Source organism: Ammospiza caudacuta, chromosome 38 (assembly GCF_027887145.1).
Source record: "Ammospiza caudacuta isolate bAmmCau1 chromosome 38, bAmmCau1.pri, whole genome shotgun sequence".
Classification (NCBI taxonomy): domain Eukaryota; kingdom Metazoa; phylum Chordata; class Aves; order Passeriformes; family Passerellidae; genus Ammospiza; species Ammospiza caudacuta.
Window position 1 is genome coordinate 1032139 of NC_080630.1, and position 18143 is coordinate 1050281.

General features: G+C 42.7%; 1 protein-coding gene across 3 annotated transcripts in view; it reads left to right on the forward strand.

The window, feature by feature from the left end:
- ATP1A3 (ATPase Na+/K+ transporting subunit alpha 3) overlaps window positions 1-18143 on the forward strand; it is an 80832-nt gene that overhangs the window by 33078 nt on the left and 29611 nt on the right. For all 3 annotated transcript variants that reach the window (XM_058823160.1, XM_058823159.1, XM_058823161.1), the window contains 3 exons: window positions 4762-4960; window positions 10089-10198; window positions 16202-16336. In XM_058823160.1, the coding sequence (XP_058679143.1) occupies window positions 4762-4960; window positions 10089-10198; window positions 16202-16336 (444 nt within the window). The remainder of the gene's footprint in view (window positions 1-4761; window positions 4961-10088; window positions 10199-16201; window positions 16337-18143) is intronic.

Here is an 18143-nt window from a genome sequence, read left to right on the forward strand (position 1 = left end):
ACTGGGAGGGACTGGGAGGGACTGGGACGGAGATACTGGGGTGTAAAGGGGAACTGGGGTGGACTGGGATGGGCTGGGATGGGCTGGGAGCAGACTGGGATGGACTGGGATGGACTGGGATGGACTGGGAGGGACTGGGATGGACTGGGATGGACTGGGATGGACTGGGAGTGACTGGGATGGACTGGGATGGACTGGGATTGAGATATTGGGGACTGGGATGGACCAGGAACAAACTGGGAGTGACTGGGAGCTGCTGGGACCAAGATATTTGGGATTGAAATTGAACTGGGATGGACTGGGATGGACTGGGATGGACTGGGATGGACTGGGAGCAGACTGGGAGCCACTGGGAGCCATTAGGATGAAGATACCGGGGACTGGGATGGAGATACTGGGGACTGAGACTGAACTGGGATGGACTGGGAGGGACTGGGATGGACTGGGAGTGACTGGGATGGACTGGGAGCCGCTGGGATTGAGATATTGGGGACTGGGATGGACTGGGATGGACCGGGAACAAACTGGGATGGACTGGGAGGGACTGGGATGGACTGGGAGGGACTGGGACCGAGATATTTGGGATTGAAATTGGACTGGGATGGACTGGGATGGACTGGGATGGACTGGGAGGGACTGGGAGGGACTGGGATGGACTGGGATGGACTGGGATGGACCGGGAACAAACTGGGATGGACTGGGATGGACTGGGAGGGACTGGGATGGACTGGGATGCACTGGGATGGACTGGGAACAAACTGGGATGGACTGGGATGGACTGGGATGGACTGGGATGCACTGGGATGGACTGGGATGGACTGGGAACAAACTGGGATGGACTGGGATGGACTGGGATGGACTGGGAGTGACTGGGATGGACTGGGAGGGACTGGGAGGGACTGGGATGGACTGGGATGGACTGGGAACAAACTGGGATGGACTGGGATGGACTGGGATGGACTGGGATGGACTGGGAGGGACTGGGAGGGACTGGGAGGGACTGGGATGGACTGGGATGGACTGGGAGGGACTGGGAGGGACTGGGAGGGACTGGGATGGACTGGGATGGACTGGGAGGGACTGGGAGGGACTGGGAGGGACTGGGATGCACTGGGATGGACTGGGATGGACTGGGAACAAACTGGGATGGACTGGGAGTGACTGGGATGGACTGGGAGTGACTGGGATGGACTGGGAGGGACTGGGAGGGACTGGGATGGACTGGGATGGACTGGGAACAAACTGGGATGGACTGGGATGGACTGGGATGGACTGGGATGGACTGGGAGGGACTGGGATGGACTGGGAACAAACTGGGATGGACTGGGATGGACTGGGATGGACTGGGATGGACTGGGATGGACTGGGATGGACTGGGAACAAACTGGGATGGACTGGGATGGACTGGGATGGACTGGGAGGGACTGGGATGGACTGGGATGGACTGGGATGGACTGAGAGTGACTGGGATGGACTGGGATGGACTGGGAGTGACTGGGATGGACTGGGATGGACTGGGATGGACTGGGATGGACTGGGATGGACTGGGATGGACTGGGAACAAACTGGGATGGACTGGGATGGACTGGGATGGACTGAGAGTGACTGGGATGGACTGGGATGGACTGGGAGTGACTGGGATGGACTGAGAGTGACTGGGATGGACTGGGAGGGACTGGGATGGACTGGGAACAAACTGGGATGGACTGGGATGGACTGGGATGGACTGAGAGTGACTGGGATGGACTGGGAGGGACTGGGAGTGACTGGGATGGACTGGGAGGGACTGGGAGGGACTGGGAGGGACTGGGAGGGACTGGGATGGACTGGGATGGACTGGAATGGACTGGGATGGACTGGGAACAAACTGGAATGGACTGGGAGGGACTGGGAGGGACTGGGAGGGACTGGGAGGGACTGGGATTGAGACATTGGGGACTGAAATAGAACTGGGAGGGACTGGGAGGGACTGGGAGGGACAAAAATCCCCAAATGCACCCAAAAAATCCCAAATTTGGGCGCTCTTCTACCAAAGGTCCCTCCAGGCGCTTCCACCTCCAACGTTGGGGGAAATTTTGGGGGATTTTCGGGTTCCTCACCCCTCAAAGTGAAGCTCCTGAAGCCCCCAGACCCATTTTGAGACCCCAGACCCATTTAGAGACCCCAGACCCATTTAGAGACCCCAGACCCATTTCAGACCTTCCAGACACCTTTGAGACCCTCCAGAGCCCCCAAAACCCCCAAAATTTGGAGATCCATCTACAGAAGGTTCCTCCAGGTATTTCCACCTCCAGCTTTGACCGATTTTCTCGGGGATTTTTGGGATTTCCCCACAAAACGAAGCCCCCAGACCCATTTAGAGACCCCAGACCCATTTAGACACCCCAGACCCATTTTGAGACCCCAGACCCATTTGAGACCCTCCAGAACCCCAAAATCACAAAGATTTGGAGACCTTTCTACAGAAGGTTCCTCCAGGTCTTTCCACCGCCAGTTTTGGTAGAATTTTCTCAGGGATTTTTGCCCCAAACCGAAGCCCCCAGACCCATTTGAGACCCCAGACCCATTTCAAGACCCCAGACCCATTTGAGACCCTCCAGAGCCCACAAAACCCCCAAAATTTGGAGATCCATCTACTGAAGGTTCCTCCAGGTGTTTCCACCTCCAGCTTTGACCGATTTTCCCGGGGATTTTTGGGATTTCCTCCCAGAACGAAGCCCCCAGACCCATTTGAGACCCCAGACCCATTTTGAGACCCCAGACCCATTTTGAGACCCCAGACTCATTTCACATCCCCCAAAATCTTAACGATTTGTAGACCTTTCTACAGAAGGTTCCTCCAGGTGTTTCCACCTCCAATTTTGGTGGAATTTTTGGGGGGATTTTTGGGATTTCCCCCCAGAACGAAGCCCCCAGACCCACTTTGAGACCCCAGACCCATTTTGAGACCCCAGACCCATTTGACACCCTCCAGAACCCTCAAAATCCCCCAAAATTTGGAGATCTCTCTATGGAAGGTTCCTCCAGGTGCTTCCAGCTCAAACTTTGAGCGATTTTTTCCGGGATTTTTGGGATTTCCCCCCAAACCGAAACCCCCAGACCCACTTTGAGACCCCAGACCCATTTTGAGACCCCAGACCCATTTTGAGACCCCAGACCCATTTTGAGACCGCAGACTCATTTCACATCCCCCAAAATCTTAACGATTTGTAGACCTTTCTACAGAAGGTTCCTCCAGGCGTTTCCACCTCCAATTTTGGTGGAATTTTTGGGGGATTTTTGGGATTTCCCCCCAAAACGAAGCCCCCAGACCCACTTTGAGACCCCAGACCCATTTGAGACCCTCCAGAACCCCAAAATCACAAAGATTTGTAGACCTTTCTACAGAAGGTTCCTCCAGGTCTTTCCACCTCCAATTTTGGTGGAATTTTTGGGGGATTTTTGGGATTTTTGCCCCAAAACGAAGCCCCCAGACCCATTTGAGACCCCAGACCCATTTTGAGACCCCAGACTCATTTCACACCCCCCAAAACCTTAACGATTTGGAGATCCATCTACGGAAGGTTCCTCCAGGCGCTTCCACCTCAAATTTTTAGCAATTTTCTCCGGGATTTTTGGGATTTCCCCCCAGAACGAAGCCCCCAGACCCACTTTGAGACCCCAGACCCATTTTGAGACCCCAGACCCATTTGACACCCTCCAGAACCCCCAAAATCCCCCAAAATTTGGAGATCTCTCTATGGAAGGTTCCTCCAGGTGCTTCCAGCTCAAACTTTGAGCAATTTTTTCCGGGATTTTTGGGATTTCCCCCTAAACCGAAACCCCCAGACCCACTTTGAGACCCCAGACCCATTTTGAGACCCCAGACCCATTTTGAGACCGCAGACTCATTTCACATCCCCCAAAATCTTAAAGATTTGTAGACCTTTCTACAGAAGGTTCCTCCAGGCGTTTCCACCTCCAATTTTGGTGGAATTTTGGGGGGATTTTTGGGATTTCCCCCCAAAAAGAAGCCCCCAGACCCACTTTGAGACCCCAGACCCATTTTGAGACCCCAGACCCATTTTGAGACCGCAGACTCATTTCACATCCCCCAAAATCACAAAGATTTGTAGACCTTTCTACAGAAGGTTCCTCCAGGTGTTTCCACCTCCAATTTTGGTGGAATTTTTGGGGGATTTTTGGGATTTCCCCCCAAAACGAAGCCCCCAGACCCACTTTGAGACCCCAGACCCATTTGAGACCCTCCAGAACCCCAAAATCACAAAAATTTGTAGACCTTTCTACAGAAGGTTCCTCCAGGTGTTTCCACCTCCAATTTTGGTGGAATTTTTGGGGGGATTTTTGGGATTTCCCCCCAAAAAGAAGCCCCCAGACCCACTTTGAGACCCCAGACCCATTTTGAGACCCCAGACCCATTTGAGACCCTCCAGAACCCCAAAATCACAAAGATTTGTAGACCTTTCTACAGAAGGTTCCTCCAGGTCTTTCCACCTCCAATTTTGGTGGAATTTTTGGGGGATTTTTGGGATTTTTGCCCCAAACCAAAGCCCCCAGACCCATTTGAGACCCCAGACCCATTTCAGGCCTTCCAGACACCTTTGAGACCCTCCAGAGCCCCCAAAACCCCCAAAATTTGGAGATCTCTCTACGGAAGGTTCCTCCAGGCGCTTCCACCTCCAATTTTATTGGAATTTTGGGGGGATTTTTGGGATTTCCCCCCAAAACGAAGCCCCCAGCCCCAATTCTCCTCGTCCCCAGGTGTGCCTGACGCTGACGGCCAAGCGCATGGCCAGGAAGAACTGCCTGGTGAAGAACCTGGAGGCCGTGGAGACGCTGGGCTCCACCTCCACCATCTGCTCGGACAAGACGGGGACGCTGACGCAGAACCGCATGACGGTGGCGCACATGTGGTTCGACAACCAGATCCACGAGGCCGACACCACCGAGGACCAGTCCGGTACGCGGCGGCAAAAATCTCGGGGGTTTGGGGGAATTTTTTGGTGATTTTTGGGGTTTTTTTTGGTTTTTTTGGGGTTTTTTGGGGGGTTTTTTGGGGTTTTTTTGGGGTTTTTTTGGGGATTTTTTGGGGGTTTTTTGGGGTTTTTTTGGGGTTTTTTTTTGGGTTTTTTTGGGGGTTTTTTTGGGGGTTTTTTGGGGTTTTTTGGGGGTTTTTTGGGGTTTTTTTGGGTTTTTTTTGGGGATTTTTTGGGGATTTTTGGGGTTTTTTTGGGGTTTTTTTTGGGGTTTTTTGGGGGTTTTTTGGGTTTTTTTTTGTTTTTTTGGGGGTTTTTTTGGTGTTTTTTTGGTTTTTTGGGGTTTTTTGGGGGTTTTTTGGGTTTTTTTTGGGTTTTTTTTTTGTTTTTTTTGGGGTTTTTTTGGTGTTTTTTTGGTTTTTTTGGGGTTTTTTGGGGGTTTTTTTGGGGGTTTTGGGGGTTTTTTTGGTTTTTTTTGGGGTTTTTTGGGGGTTTTTTTGGGGGTTTTTGGGTTTTTTTTTGGTTTTTTTGGGGGTTTTTTGGGGGTTTTTTTTTGGTTTTTTTGGGGTTTTTTGGGGGTTTTTTGGTTTTTTTTTTGTTTCTTTTTTTTGTTTTTTTTGGGGTTTTTTTGGTGTTTTTTTGGTTTTTTTGGGGGTTTTTGGGGGTTTTTTTGGGGGTTTTTGGGGTTTTTTTTTGGGTTTTTTTGGGGTTTTTTGGGGTTTTTTTGGGGATTTTTTTGGGGTTTTTTTGGGGATTTTTGGGGTTTTTTTGGGGTTTTTTTGGGATTTTTTTGGGGATTTTTTGGGGTTTTTTTTGGGGGGTTTTTTGGGGTTTTTTTGTTTTTTTTTTTTTTTTGCTTTTTTGGGTTTTTTTTTGGGGTTTTTTGGGTTTTTTTGGGGGTTTTTTTTGGGGTTTTTTTGGGGTTTTTTTGTTTTTTTTGGGGTTTTTTTGGTGTTTTTTTGGTTTTTTTGGGGTTTTTTGGGGGTTTTTTTGGGGGTTTTTGGGGTTTTTTTTGGGTTTTTTTGGGGTTTTTTGGGGGTTTTTTGGGTTTTTTTGGGGTTTTTTTTGGGTTTTTTTTTTTTGGGTTTTTTTTTTGGGTTTTTTTTTTGGGTTTTTTTGGGTTTTTTTGGGTTTTTTTTGGGGATTTTTTGGGTTTTTTTTGGGGTTTTTTTGGGGTTTTTGGGGGTTTTTTGGGGGTTTTTGGGGTTCTTTTGGGGGGTTTTTTGGGGTTTTTTTGGGGTTTTTTTGGGTTTTTTTTTGGTTTTTTTGCAGGTTTTTGGGGACAAACAGGGATAAACTGGGAGCAAAAAATTGGGGTTTTGGGGGGATTTTTTGGGGAATTTTTTGGGTTTTTTGGGTTTTGTTTTGGAAATTTTTGGAGTTTTTAAAGGTTTTTTGGGGTTTTTTTTTTGTTGTTTTTTTTTTGGGGGGGGGATTGAGGGTGACTGGGACAAACTGGGACAAACTGGGACAAACTGGGAGGGAGAAGAGGGGAAGGGCGATGGACGTTTTGGGGAGTTTGGGGCATTTTGTGGTGATTTGGGGGCAGTTTGGGGCCGGAAACTTCACCAAACCGGTCCAAACTGGTTTGTACTGGTCTGAACTGGTTTATACTGGTCTGAACTGGTTTATACTGGTCTGAACTGGTTTATACTGGTCTGTACTGGTTTATACTGGTCTGAACTGGTTTATACTGGTCTGAACTGGTTTATACTGGCTTATACTGCTCCCAACCGGTCCATACTGGTTTATACTGGTCCAGACTGGTTTATACTGGTTTATACTGGTCTGACCTGGTCCAGACTGGTTTATACTGGTTTATACTGGTTTATACTGGTTTATACTGGTCGGAGCTGGTTCATACTGATTTATACTGGTTTATACTGGTTTATACTAGTTTATACTGGTCCATACTGGTTTATACTGGTTTCTCCGAGTTTATACTGGTCCCAACTGGTTTATACTGGTTCCAACTGGTTTATACTGGTTTATACTGGTTTATGCGAGTTTATACTGCTCCCAACTGGTCCAAACTGGTTTATACTGGTTTATCCGAGTTTATACTGGTCCATACTGGTTTATACTGGTCCCAACTGGTCTGAACTGGTTTATACTGGTTGGAACTGGTTTATACTGGTTTATACTAGTTTATACTGGTCCCTACTGGTTTTTACTGGTTTATACTGATTTATCCGAGTTTATACTGGTCCCAACTGGTTTATACTGGTTTATCCGAGTTTATACTGGTCCATACTGGTTTATACTGCTCCCAACTGGTCTGAACTGGTCCAAACCGGTTTATACTGGTTGGAACTGGTTTATACTGATTTATACTGGTTTATACTGGTCCCAACTGGTTTATACTGCTCCCAACTGGTCCGAACTGGTCCGAACTGGTTTATACTGGTTTATCCGAGTTTATACTGCTCCGAACTGGTTTATACTGCTCCGAACTGGTCCGAACTGGTTTATACTGGTTGGAACTGGTTTATACTGGTTGGAACTGGTTTATACTGGTTGGAACTGGTTTATACTGGTTTATACTAGTTTATACTGGTCCCAACTGGTTTATACTGGTTTATACTGGTTTATACTGGTCCCAACTGGTTTATACTGCTCCCAACTGGTCCAAACTGGTTTATACTGGTTTATACTGATTTATCAGAGTTTATACTGGTCCCAACTGGTTTATACTGGTCAGAACTGGTTTATACTGATTTATACTAGTTTATACTGGTCCCAACTGGTCCGAACTGCTCTGAACTGGTTTATACTGGTTGGAACTGGTTTATAATGATTTATACTGGTTTATACTGGTCCCAACCGCTCCCAACTGGTTTACACTGGTCGGAACTGGTTTATACTGATTTATACTAGGTTATACTGCTCCCAACTGCTCTGAACTGGTTTATACTGGTTTATCCGAGTTTATACTGGTCCATACTGGTTTATACTGGTTTATCCGAGTTTATACTGGTCCATACTGGTTTATAATGATTTATCCAAGTTTATACTGGCCCATACTGGTTTACACTGGTGGGAACTGGTTGGTACCGGCGGGCACCGGTGCATTGACTGGTTTATACTGGTTTATACTGGTTGGTACCAGCGGGCACCGGTGCATTGACTGGTTTATACTGGTTTATACTGGTGGGTACCGGCGGGCACTGGTGCATTGACTGGTTTATACTGGTTGGTACCAGCGGGCACGGGTGCATTGACTGGTTTATACTGGTTTATACTGGTGGGTACCGGAGGGCACCGGTGCATTGACTGGTTTATACTGGTTTATACTGGTTGGTACCGGCAGGCACGGGTGCATTGAGTGGTTTATACTGGTTTATACTGGTGGGTACCAGCGGGCACGGGTGCATTGAGTGGTTTATACTGGTTTATACTGGTGGGTACCGGCGGGCACGGGTGCATTGAGTGGTTTATACTGGTTTATACTGGTGGGCACCGGCGGGCACCGGTGCATTGACTGGTTTATACTGGTGGGTACCGGCGGGCACCGGTGCATTGAGTGGTTTATACTGGTTTATACTGGTGGGCACCGGCGGGCACCGGTGCATTGACTGGTTTATACTGGTTTATACTGGTGGGCACTGGCGGGCACCGGTGCATTGACTGGTTTATACTGGTTGGTACCAGCGGGCACGGGTGCATTGAGTGGTTTATACTGGTTTATACTGGTGGGTACCGGCGGGCACCGGTGCATTGACTGGTTTATACTGGTTTATACTGGTTGGTACCGGCGGGCACCGGTGCATTGACTGGTTTATACTGGTTTATACTGGTTGGTACCGGCGGGCACCGGTGCATTGACTGGTTTATACTGGTTTATACTGGTGGGCACCGGCGGGCACTGGTGCATTGACTGGTTTATACTGGTTTATACTGGTGGGTACCGGAGGGCACCGGTGCATTGACTGGTTTATACTGGTTTATACTGGTTGGTACCGGCGGGCACCGGTGCATTGACTGGTTTATACTGGTTTATACTGGTGGGCACCGGCGGGCACGGGTGCATTGAGTGGTTTATACTGGTTGGTACCAGCGGGCACGGGTGCATTGAGTGGTTTATACTGGTTTATACTGGTGGGTACCGGCGGGCACGGGTGCACTGACTGGTTTATACTGGTTTATACTGGTGGGTACCAGCGGGCACCGGTGCATTGAGTGGTTTATACTGGTTGGTACCAGCGGGCACCGGTGCATTGAGTGGTTTATACTGGTGGGCACCGGCGGGCACCGGTGCATTGACTGGTTTATACTGGTTGGTACCAGCGGGCACGGGTGCATTGACTGGTTTATACTGGTTTATACTGGTGGGCACCGGTGGGCACCGGTGCATTGAGTGGTTTATACTGGTTTATACTGGTGGGCACCGGTGGGCACCGGTGCATTGACTGGTTTATACTGGTTTATACTGGTGGGCACCGGCGGGCACGGGTGCATTGAGTGGTTTATACTGGTTTATACTGGTGGGCACCGGCGGGCACGGGTGCATTGACTGGTTTATACTGGTTTATACTGGTGGGCACCGGCGGGCACGGGTGCATTGACTGGTTTATACTGGTTTATACTGGTGGGTACCAGCGGGCACCGGTGCATTGAGTGGTTTATACTGGTTGGTACCAGCGGGCACGGGTGCATTGAGTGGTTTATACTGGTTTATACTGGTGGGCACCGGCGGGCACGGGTGCATTGAGTGGTTTATACTGGTTTATACTGGTTGGTACCAGCGGGCACGGGTGCATTGAGTGGTTTATACTGGTTTATACTGGTGGGTACCGGTGCATTGAGTGGTTTATACTGGTTTATACTGGTGGGTACCGGCGGGCACGGGTGCATTGAGTGGTTTATACTGGTTTATACTGGTTGGTACCAGCGGGCACCGGTGCATTGAGTGGTTTATACTGGTTTATACTGGTGGGTACCAGCGGGCACGGGTGCATTGAGTGGTTTATACTGGTTTATACTGGTGGGTACCGGTGCATTGAGTGGTTTATACTGGTTTATACTGGTGGGTACCGGTGCATTGAGTGGTTTATACTGGTTTATACTGGTGGGCACCGGCGGGCACGGGTTCACGGTGCCCTCCCTTGGCAGGCACGGCGTTCGACAAGAGCTCTCCCACGTGGGTGGCGCTGAGCCACATCGCCGGCCTCTGCAACCGCGCCGTCTTCAAGGGCGGCCAGGAGAACGTGCCCATCCTCAAGGTGGGCACCGCGGCTCCGGGCGTTTCGGGGCGTTCGGGAAAATTTGGGATTTTTTGGGGGATTTTTTTTGGATTTTTTGGGGATTTTTTGGGGGTTTTTTTGGGGCTTTTTTGGGGTTTTTTGGGGATTTTTTGGGATTTTTTTGGGGGTTTTTTGGGATATTTTTGGGATTTTAAAAAGGTTTTTTTAAAAGATTTTAAAGGGTTTTTTTTGAGGATTTTTTTGGGGTTTTTTGGGGGTATTTTTAGGGTTTTTTTGGGGTTTTTTGGGGATTTTTTGGGGTTTTTTGGGGATTTTTTGGGATTTTTTTGGGGGTTTTTTGGGATTTTTTTGGGATTTTAAAAAGGTTTTTTTAAAAGATTTTAAAGGTTTTTTTTGGAGGATTTTTTTGGGTTTTTTTTGGGGTATTTTTAGGGTTTTTTTGGGGTTTTTTGGGGTTTTTTGGGGGTTTTTTTGGGGTTTTTTGGGGATTTTTTGGGATTTTTTTGGGGGTTTTTTGGGATTTTTTTGGGATTTTAAAAAGGTTTTTTTAAAAGATTTTAAAGGTTTTTTTTGGAGGATTTTTTTGGGGTTTTTTTGGGGTATTTTTAGGGTTTTTTTGGGGATTTTTTGGGATTTTTTGGGGGTTTTTTTGGGGTTTTTTGGGGATTTTTTGGGGGTTTTTTGGGGGTTTTTTGGGATTTTTTTGGGATTTTAAAAAGGTTTTTTTAAAAGATTTTAAAGGGTTTTTTTTGAGGATTTTTTTGGGGTTTTTTGGGGGTATTTTTAGGGTTTTTTTGGGGTTTTTTGGGGATTTTTTGGGATTTTTTGGGGGTTTTTTTGGGGGTTTTCTTGGGGGTTTTTTGGGATTTTTTTGGGATTTTAAAAAGGTTTTTTTAAAAGATTTTAAAAGATTTTTTTTTGAGGATTTTTTTGGGGTTTTTTTGGGGTATTTTTAGGGTTTTTTTGGGGTTTTTTGGGGTTTTTTGGGGGTTTTTTTGGGGTTTTTTGGGGATTTTTTGGGATTTTTTTGGGGGTTTTTTGGGATTTTTTTTGGATTTTAAAAAGGTTTTTTTAAAAGATTTTAAAGGTTTTTTTTTGAGGATTTTTTGGGGGTTTTTTTGGGGTATTTTTAGGGTTTTTTTGGGGTTTTTTGGGGATTTTTTGGGATTTTTTTGGGGTTTTTTTTTTTGGGGATTTTTTGGGGGTTTTTTGGGATTTTTTTGGGATTTTAAAAAGGTTTTTTAAAGATTTTAAGGTTTTTTTGAGGATTTTTTTGGGGTTTTTTTGGGGTATTTTTAGGGTTTTTTTTGGGGTTTTTTGGGGATTTTTTTGGATTTTTTGGGGGTTGTTTTTGGGGGTTTTTGTGTGGGGTTTTTTTGGGTTGTTTGGGGTGTTTAAGGTTTTTAAGGTTTGGTTTTTTGAGGATTTTTTTGGGGTTTTTTTGGGGTATTTTTAGGGTTTTTTTGGGGTTTTTTGGGGATTTTTTGGGGTTTTTTGGGGATTTTTTGGGATTTTTTTGGGGGTTTTTTGGGATTTTTTTGGGATTTTAAAAAGGTTTTTTTAAAAGATTTTAAAGGTTTTTTTGAGGATTTTTTGGGGTTTTTTTGGGGTATTTTTAGGGTTTTTTTGGGGTTTTTTGGGGATTTTTTGGGATTTTTTTGGGGTTTTTTTTTTTGGGGTTTTTTTGGGGTTTTTTTGGGATTTTTTTGGGATTTTAAAAAGGTTTTTTTAAAAGATTTTAAAGATTTTTTTTGAGGATTTTTTTGGGGTTTTTTTGGGGTATTTTTGGGATTTTTTTGGGGTTTTTTTTTGGGGTTTTTTTGGGGTTTTTTTGGGATTTTTTTGGGATTTTAAAAAGGTTTTTTTAAAAGATTTTAAAAGATTTTTTTTTTGAGGATTTTTTTGGGGTTTTTTTGGGGTATTTTTAGGGTTTTTTTGGGGTTTTTTGGGGATTTTTTGGGATTTTTTTGGGGGTTTTTTGGGGGTTTTTTGGGATTTTTTTGGGATTTTAAAAAGGTTTTTTTGGGATTTTAAAAAGGTTTTTTTAAAAGATTTTAAAGGTTTTTTTTTGAGGATTTTTTTGGGGTTTTTTTGGGGTATTTTTAGGGTTTTTTTGGGGTTTTTTGGGTTTTTTTGGGATTTTTTTGGGGTTTTTTTGGGGGGTTTTTTTGGGGTTTTTTTGGGATTTTTTTGGGATTTTAAAAAGGTTTTTTTAAAAGATTTTAAAAGATTTTTTTTGAGGATTTTTTTGGGGTTTTTTTAGGGTATTTTTAGGGTTTTTTTGGGGTTTTTTGGGGATTTTTTGGGATTTTTTTGGGGTTTTATGGGGGTTTTTTTGGGATTTTTTTGGGATTTTTTTGGGATTTTAAAAAGGTTTTTTTAAAAGATTTTAAAGGTTTTTTTTTGAGGATTTTTTTGGGGTTTTTTTGGGGTATTTTTAGGGTTTTTTTGGGGTTTTTTGGGGATTTTTTGGGATTTTTTTGGGGTTTTTTTTTTGGGATTTTTTGGGGGTTTTTTTGGGATTTTTTTGGATTTTAAAAAGGTTTTTTTAAAAGATTTTAAAGGGTTTTTTTTGAGGATTTTTTTGGGGTTTTTTTGGGGTATTTTTAGGGTTTTTTTGGGGTTTTTTGGGGATTTTTGGGATTTTTTTGGGGTTTTTTTTGGGTTTTTTTGGGTTTTTTTGGGATTTTTTTGGGATTTTAAAAAGGTTTTTTTAAAAGACTTTAAAAGATTTTTTTGAGGATTTTTTTGGGGTTTTTTGGGATTTTTTGGGATTTTTTTGGGGTTTTTTTTTGGGGGGTTTTTTGGGGTTTTTTTGGGATTTTTTTGGATTTTAAAAGGTTTTTTTAAAGATTTTAAAGGTTTTTTTTTGAGGATTTTTTTGGGGTTTTTTTGGGGTATTTTTAGGGTTTTTTTGGGGTTTTTTGGGGATTTTTGGGGATTTTTTTGGGGGTTTATGGGGGTTTTTTGGGATTTTTTGGGATTTTAAAGGTTTTTTTAAAGATTTTAAAGGTTTTTTTTGAGGATTTTTTTGGGGGTTTTTTTGGGGTATTTTTAGGGTTTTTTTGGGGTTTTTGGGGATTTTTGGGATTTTTTGGGGGTTTTTTGGGGGTTTTTTTGGGGTTTTTTTGGGATTTTTTTGGGATTTAAAAGGTTTTTTTAAAAGATTTTAAAGGTTTTTTTTGAGGATTTTTTTGGGTTTTTTTTGAGGATTTCTTTGGGGTTTTTGGCGGATTTTTTGGGGATTTTTTGGGATTTTTTTGGGATGTTAAAAAGTTTTTTTAAAAGATTTTTGAAGATTTTTTTGAGGATTTTTTGGGATTTTTTTTGGGGGTTTGTTTGGGGGTTTTTGGAGGTTTTTTTGGGGGTTTTTTGGGATTTTTTGGGGTTTTTTTGGGGGTTTTTTTGGGGTTTTTTTGGGACTTTTTGGGGTATTTTTGTGATTTTTTTGGGGTTATTTTGGGGTTCTTTTAGGATTTTTTGGGGTTTTTTTTGGGGTTTTTTGGGACTTTTTTGGGTTTTCTTTTTGGGATTTTTGGGATTTTTTTGGGGTTTTTTGGGGGTTTTTTTGGGGATTTTTTTGGGATTTTGGGGGGTATTTTTGGGATTTTTTTGGGATATTTTTGGGATTTTTTTGGGATTTTTTTGACTATTTTTGGGATTTTTTTGGGATTTTTTTTTGGGATGTTTTTGGGATTGTTTTGGGATTTTTTTGAGTTTTTTTTGGGATTTTTTGGGGGATTTTTTTGGGGTTTTTTTGGGATTTTTTTGGGATTTTTTGGGATTTTTTTTGGGATTTTTTTTGGGATTTTTGGGGGATTTCTGGAGGATTTTTTTGGATAGGTTTTTAATTTTTCTGGATTTTTTTTTTTTTTTTTTTTTTTTTTTTTTGAGGGGCGCTTCGGGATTTTTGGGGATTTTTTTTGGGGAATTGCTTTGGCTTTCTTGAGGGTTTTTGAGGGTTTTTGAAAAAAAAAATTTTTTTAACGTTTCTGGAATTCTTTGAGGTTTTTTGGAGGGGGTTCTTTGAAATTTTTGGAGATTTTTTTTTTTGGGGGAGGGGGGGGATTTTTTTTGGGATTTTAAAAAGGTTTTTTTAAAGATTTTTAAAGATTTTTTTTTTTTTTGAGGATTTTTTTGGGGATTTTTGGAGGGGTTTTTTAGGAATTTTTTTTAGGATATTTTGGTACTTTTTGGGGTTTTAAAAAATTGAGGGTATTTAAGAAAAAATTGGAGATTTTAAAAAGATTTTTTTGGAGGGGGATTTTTTGGGGGGCGATTTTTTGGGGATTGTTTTTATTTTTGGAGGGATTTTGGGGGGATTTTTTTTGGGTGGGAGGGCAGAGATTTTTTTGGGGGCAGTTTGGGGTGCCAATCCCAATTCTTGTGGTTCCAATCCCAATTTTGGGGTTCTCATCCCAATTTTTTCTTTCTAATCCAAATTTTTGGGTGCCAATCCAAATTTTTGCGTTTCTCACCCCAATTTTAGGGTGGAAACCCCAATTTTTTGGGGACAACTCCCAATTTTTTGTGACTAATCCAAATTTTTCACGCCAATCCCAATTTTCGGGTGTCTCACCCCAATTTTGGGATGGAAATCCCAATTTTTGGCATGCAAATCCCACATTTTGGGGTCTTCATCCCAATTTTCATGTTTTTAATCCAAATTTTTGGGGTGCAAATCCCGATTTTCAGGTTTGAATCCCACATTTTGTGCTGCAAAATCCCAATTTTGGTGTTCTAACGCAAGGTTTTGGTTTTCTCACCCCAATTTTCATGTTTCTAATCCAATTTTTTTTTTCGCGGAAAAATCCCTTTTTTTTTGTTGTTTTTTTTTGGGTTTTTTTTTGTTTCTAATCCCAATTTTTGGGTGCCGATCCCAATTTCCTTCTTTCTCACCCCGATTTTCATGTTTCTAATCCAATTTTTTTTTTCGCGGAAAAATCCCTTTTTTTTTTGTTTTTTTTTTTTTTTTTTTGGTTTTTTTTTTTTTGGTTTTTTTTGTTTCTAATCCCAATTTTTGGGTGCCGATCCCAATTTCCGTCTTTCTCACCCCAATTTTCATGTTTCTAATCCAATATTTTTTTCGCGGAAAAATCCCTTTTTTTTGTTGTTTTTTATTTGGTTTTTTTTTTTTGTTTCTAATCCCAATTTTTGGGTGCCGATCCCAATTTCCGTCTTTCTCACCCCGATTTTCATGTTTCTAATCCAATTTTTTTTTTTCGCGGAAAAATCCCTTTTTTTTTTGGTTTTTTTTTTTTTTTTTGTTTTTGTTTTTGTTTTTTTTGGTTTTTTTTGTTTCTAATCCCAATTTTTGGGTGCCGATCCCAATTTCTGTCTTTCTCACCCCAATTTTCATGTTTCTAATCCAATTTTTTTTTTCGCGGAAAAATCCCTTTTTTTTTGTTGTTTTTTTTTGGGTTATTTTTGTTTCTAATCCCAATTTTTGGGTGCCGATCCCAATTTCCTTCTTTCTCACCCCAATTTTCATGTTTCTAATCCAATTTTTTTTTTTTCGCGGAAAAATCCCTTTTTTTTTTTTTTTTTTTGTTTTTTTGGTTTTTTTTTGGGTTTTTTTGGTTTTTTTTGTTTCTAATCCCAATTTTTGGGTGCCGATCCCAATTTCCTTCTTTCTCACCCCGATTTTCATGTTTCTAATCCAATATTTTTTTCGTGGAAAAATCCCTTTTTTTTGTTTGTTTTTTTTTTGGGGGGGGGTTTTTTTGGGTTTTTTTTGGTTTTTTTTTGGTTTTTTTTGTTTTTTTTTTTTGTTTCTAATCCCAATTTTTGGGTGCCGATCCCAATTTCCGTCTTTCTCACCCCAATTTTCATGTTTCTAATTCAATTTTTTTTTCGTGGAAAAATCCCTTTTTTTGTTTGTTTTTTTTGGGGGGGGGGGGGGTTTGGTTTTTTTTTTTGTTTTTTTTTTGGGTTTTTTTTGGGTTTTTTTTCGTTTCTAATCCCAATTTTTGGGTGCCGATCCCAATTTCCGTCTTTCTCACCCCAATTTTGGCTCCGCAGCGCGACGTGGCCGGGGACGCGTCGGAGTCGGCGCTGCTCAAGTGCATCGAGCTCTCCTCGGGCTCCGTCAAGGTCATGAGGGAGCGCAACAAGAAAGTGGCCGAGATCCCCTTCAACTCCACCAACAAGTACCAGGTACCCCAAAAACGCCGAAAAACACCCCAAAAATACTGAAAAAAAAACAACAAAAAACCCCAAACCCAAGAGGGGAACTCAAAAACACCGAAAACCACCCTAAAATACTGAAAAAAAAACCAAAAAGGCTCAAAACCCAAAGGGGAACCCAAAAACACCAAAAAACACCCCAAAATACTGAAACCCCCTCCCAAAAAATCTCAAAACACAAAGGGGAACCCAAAACCACCAAGGGGAACCCAAAAACACCAAAAAACGCCCCCAAAAATGCTGAAAAAAAACCCAAAAAACCCCAAACTGAAAGGGGAACTCAAAAACACCAAAAAACACCCCAAAATACTGAAAAAACCCCCAAAAATCTCAAAACCCAAAGGGGAACCCAAAACCACCAAGGGGAACCCAAAAACACCAAAAAACCCCCCAAAATACTGAAAAAAACCCCAAAAAACCCAAACCCAGAGGGGAACCCAAAAACAAAAAAGGGGAACCCAGAAAAGCCAAAAACCACCAGCAGGTACCCCAAAAACACCAAAAAACACCCCAAAAAATACTGAAAAAAACCCCAAAAAACCCAAAACACCTAGGGGAACGCAAAAACACCAAAAACACCCCAAAATACTGAAAAAAAACCCCAAAATATCTCAAAACCCAAAGTGGAAACCAAAACCACCAAAAAAAAACCCCAAAATACTGAAAAAAACCCAAAAAACCCAAACCCAGAGTGGAACCCAAAAACACCAAAAAACACCCCCAAAAGATACTGAAAAAAAACCCCAAAATATCTCAAAACCCAAAGGGGAACCCAAAAACACCAAAGGGGAACCCAAAACACCGAAAAACACCCCAAAAATACTGAAAAAAACCCCAAAAAACCTAAAACATCTAGGAAAACGCAAAAACACCAAAAAACACCTTAAAATACTGAAAAAAACCCAAAAAACCCCAAACATCTAGGGGAATGCAAAAACACCAAAAAACACCCCAAAAATACTGAAAAAAAAAAAACCAAAAAACCCCAAAACCCAAAGGGGAACCCAAAAGCAACAAAAAACGCCCCCAAAATACTGAAAAAAAACCCCCAAAAATCTCAAAACCCAAAGGGGAACCCAAAACCACCAAGGGGAACCCAAAAACACCAAAAAACACCCCAAAAATACTGAAAAAAACCCCAAAAAACCCCAAACCCAGAGGGGAACCCAAAACACCAAAAACACCCCAAAATACTGAAAAAAAACCCCAAAAAACCCCAAACCCAGAGGGGAACCCAAAAACAAAAAAGGGGAACCCAGAAAACCCAAAAAACCCCAGCAGGTACCCCAAAAACACCAAAAAACACCCCAAAAAATACTGAAAAAAACCCCAAAAAAATCTCAAAACCCAAAGGGGAACCCAAAACCACCAAGGGGAACTCAAAAACCCCAAAAAACCCCAGCAGGTACCCCAAAAACACCAAAAAACACCCCAAAAAATACTGAAAAAAACCCCAAAAAAATCTCAAAACCCAAAGGGGAACCCAAAACCACCAAAAGCACCCCAAAATACTGAAAAAAAAAACAAAAAAACAAAACAAAAAATCTCAAAACCCAAAGGGGAACCCAAAAACACCAAAGGGAACCCAAAAAAAACCCCAAAAAACACCCCAAAATACTGAAAAAAACCCCAAAAAACCCCAAACCCAGAGGGGAAGCCAAAAACAACAAAAAAGACCCCAAAAAATACTGAAAAAAACCCTAAAAAAGACAAAAAAACCACCCAGGGGAACCCAAAAATTCAATTTATTTCCCTTTTAACCCCATCTGGGCCCCCC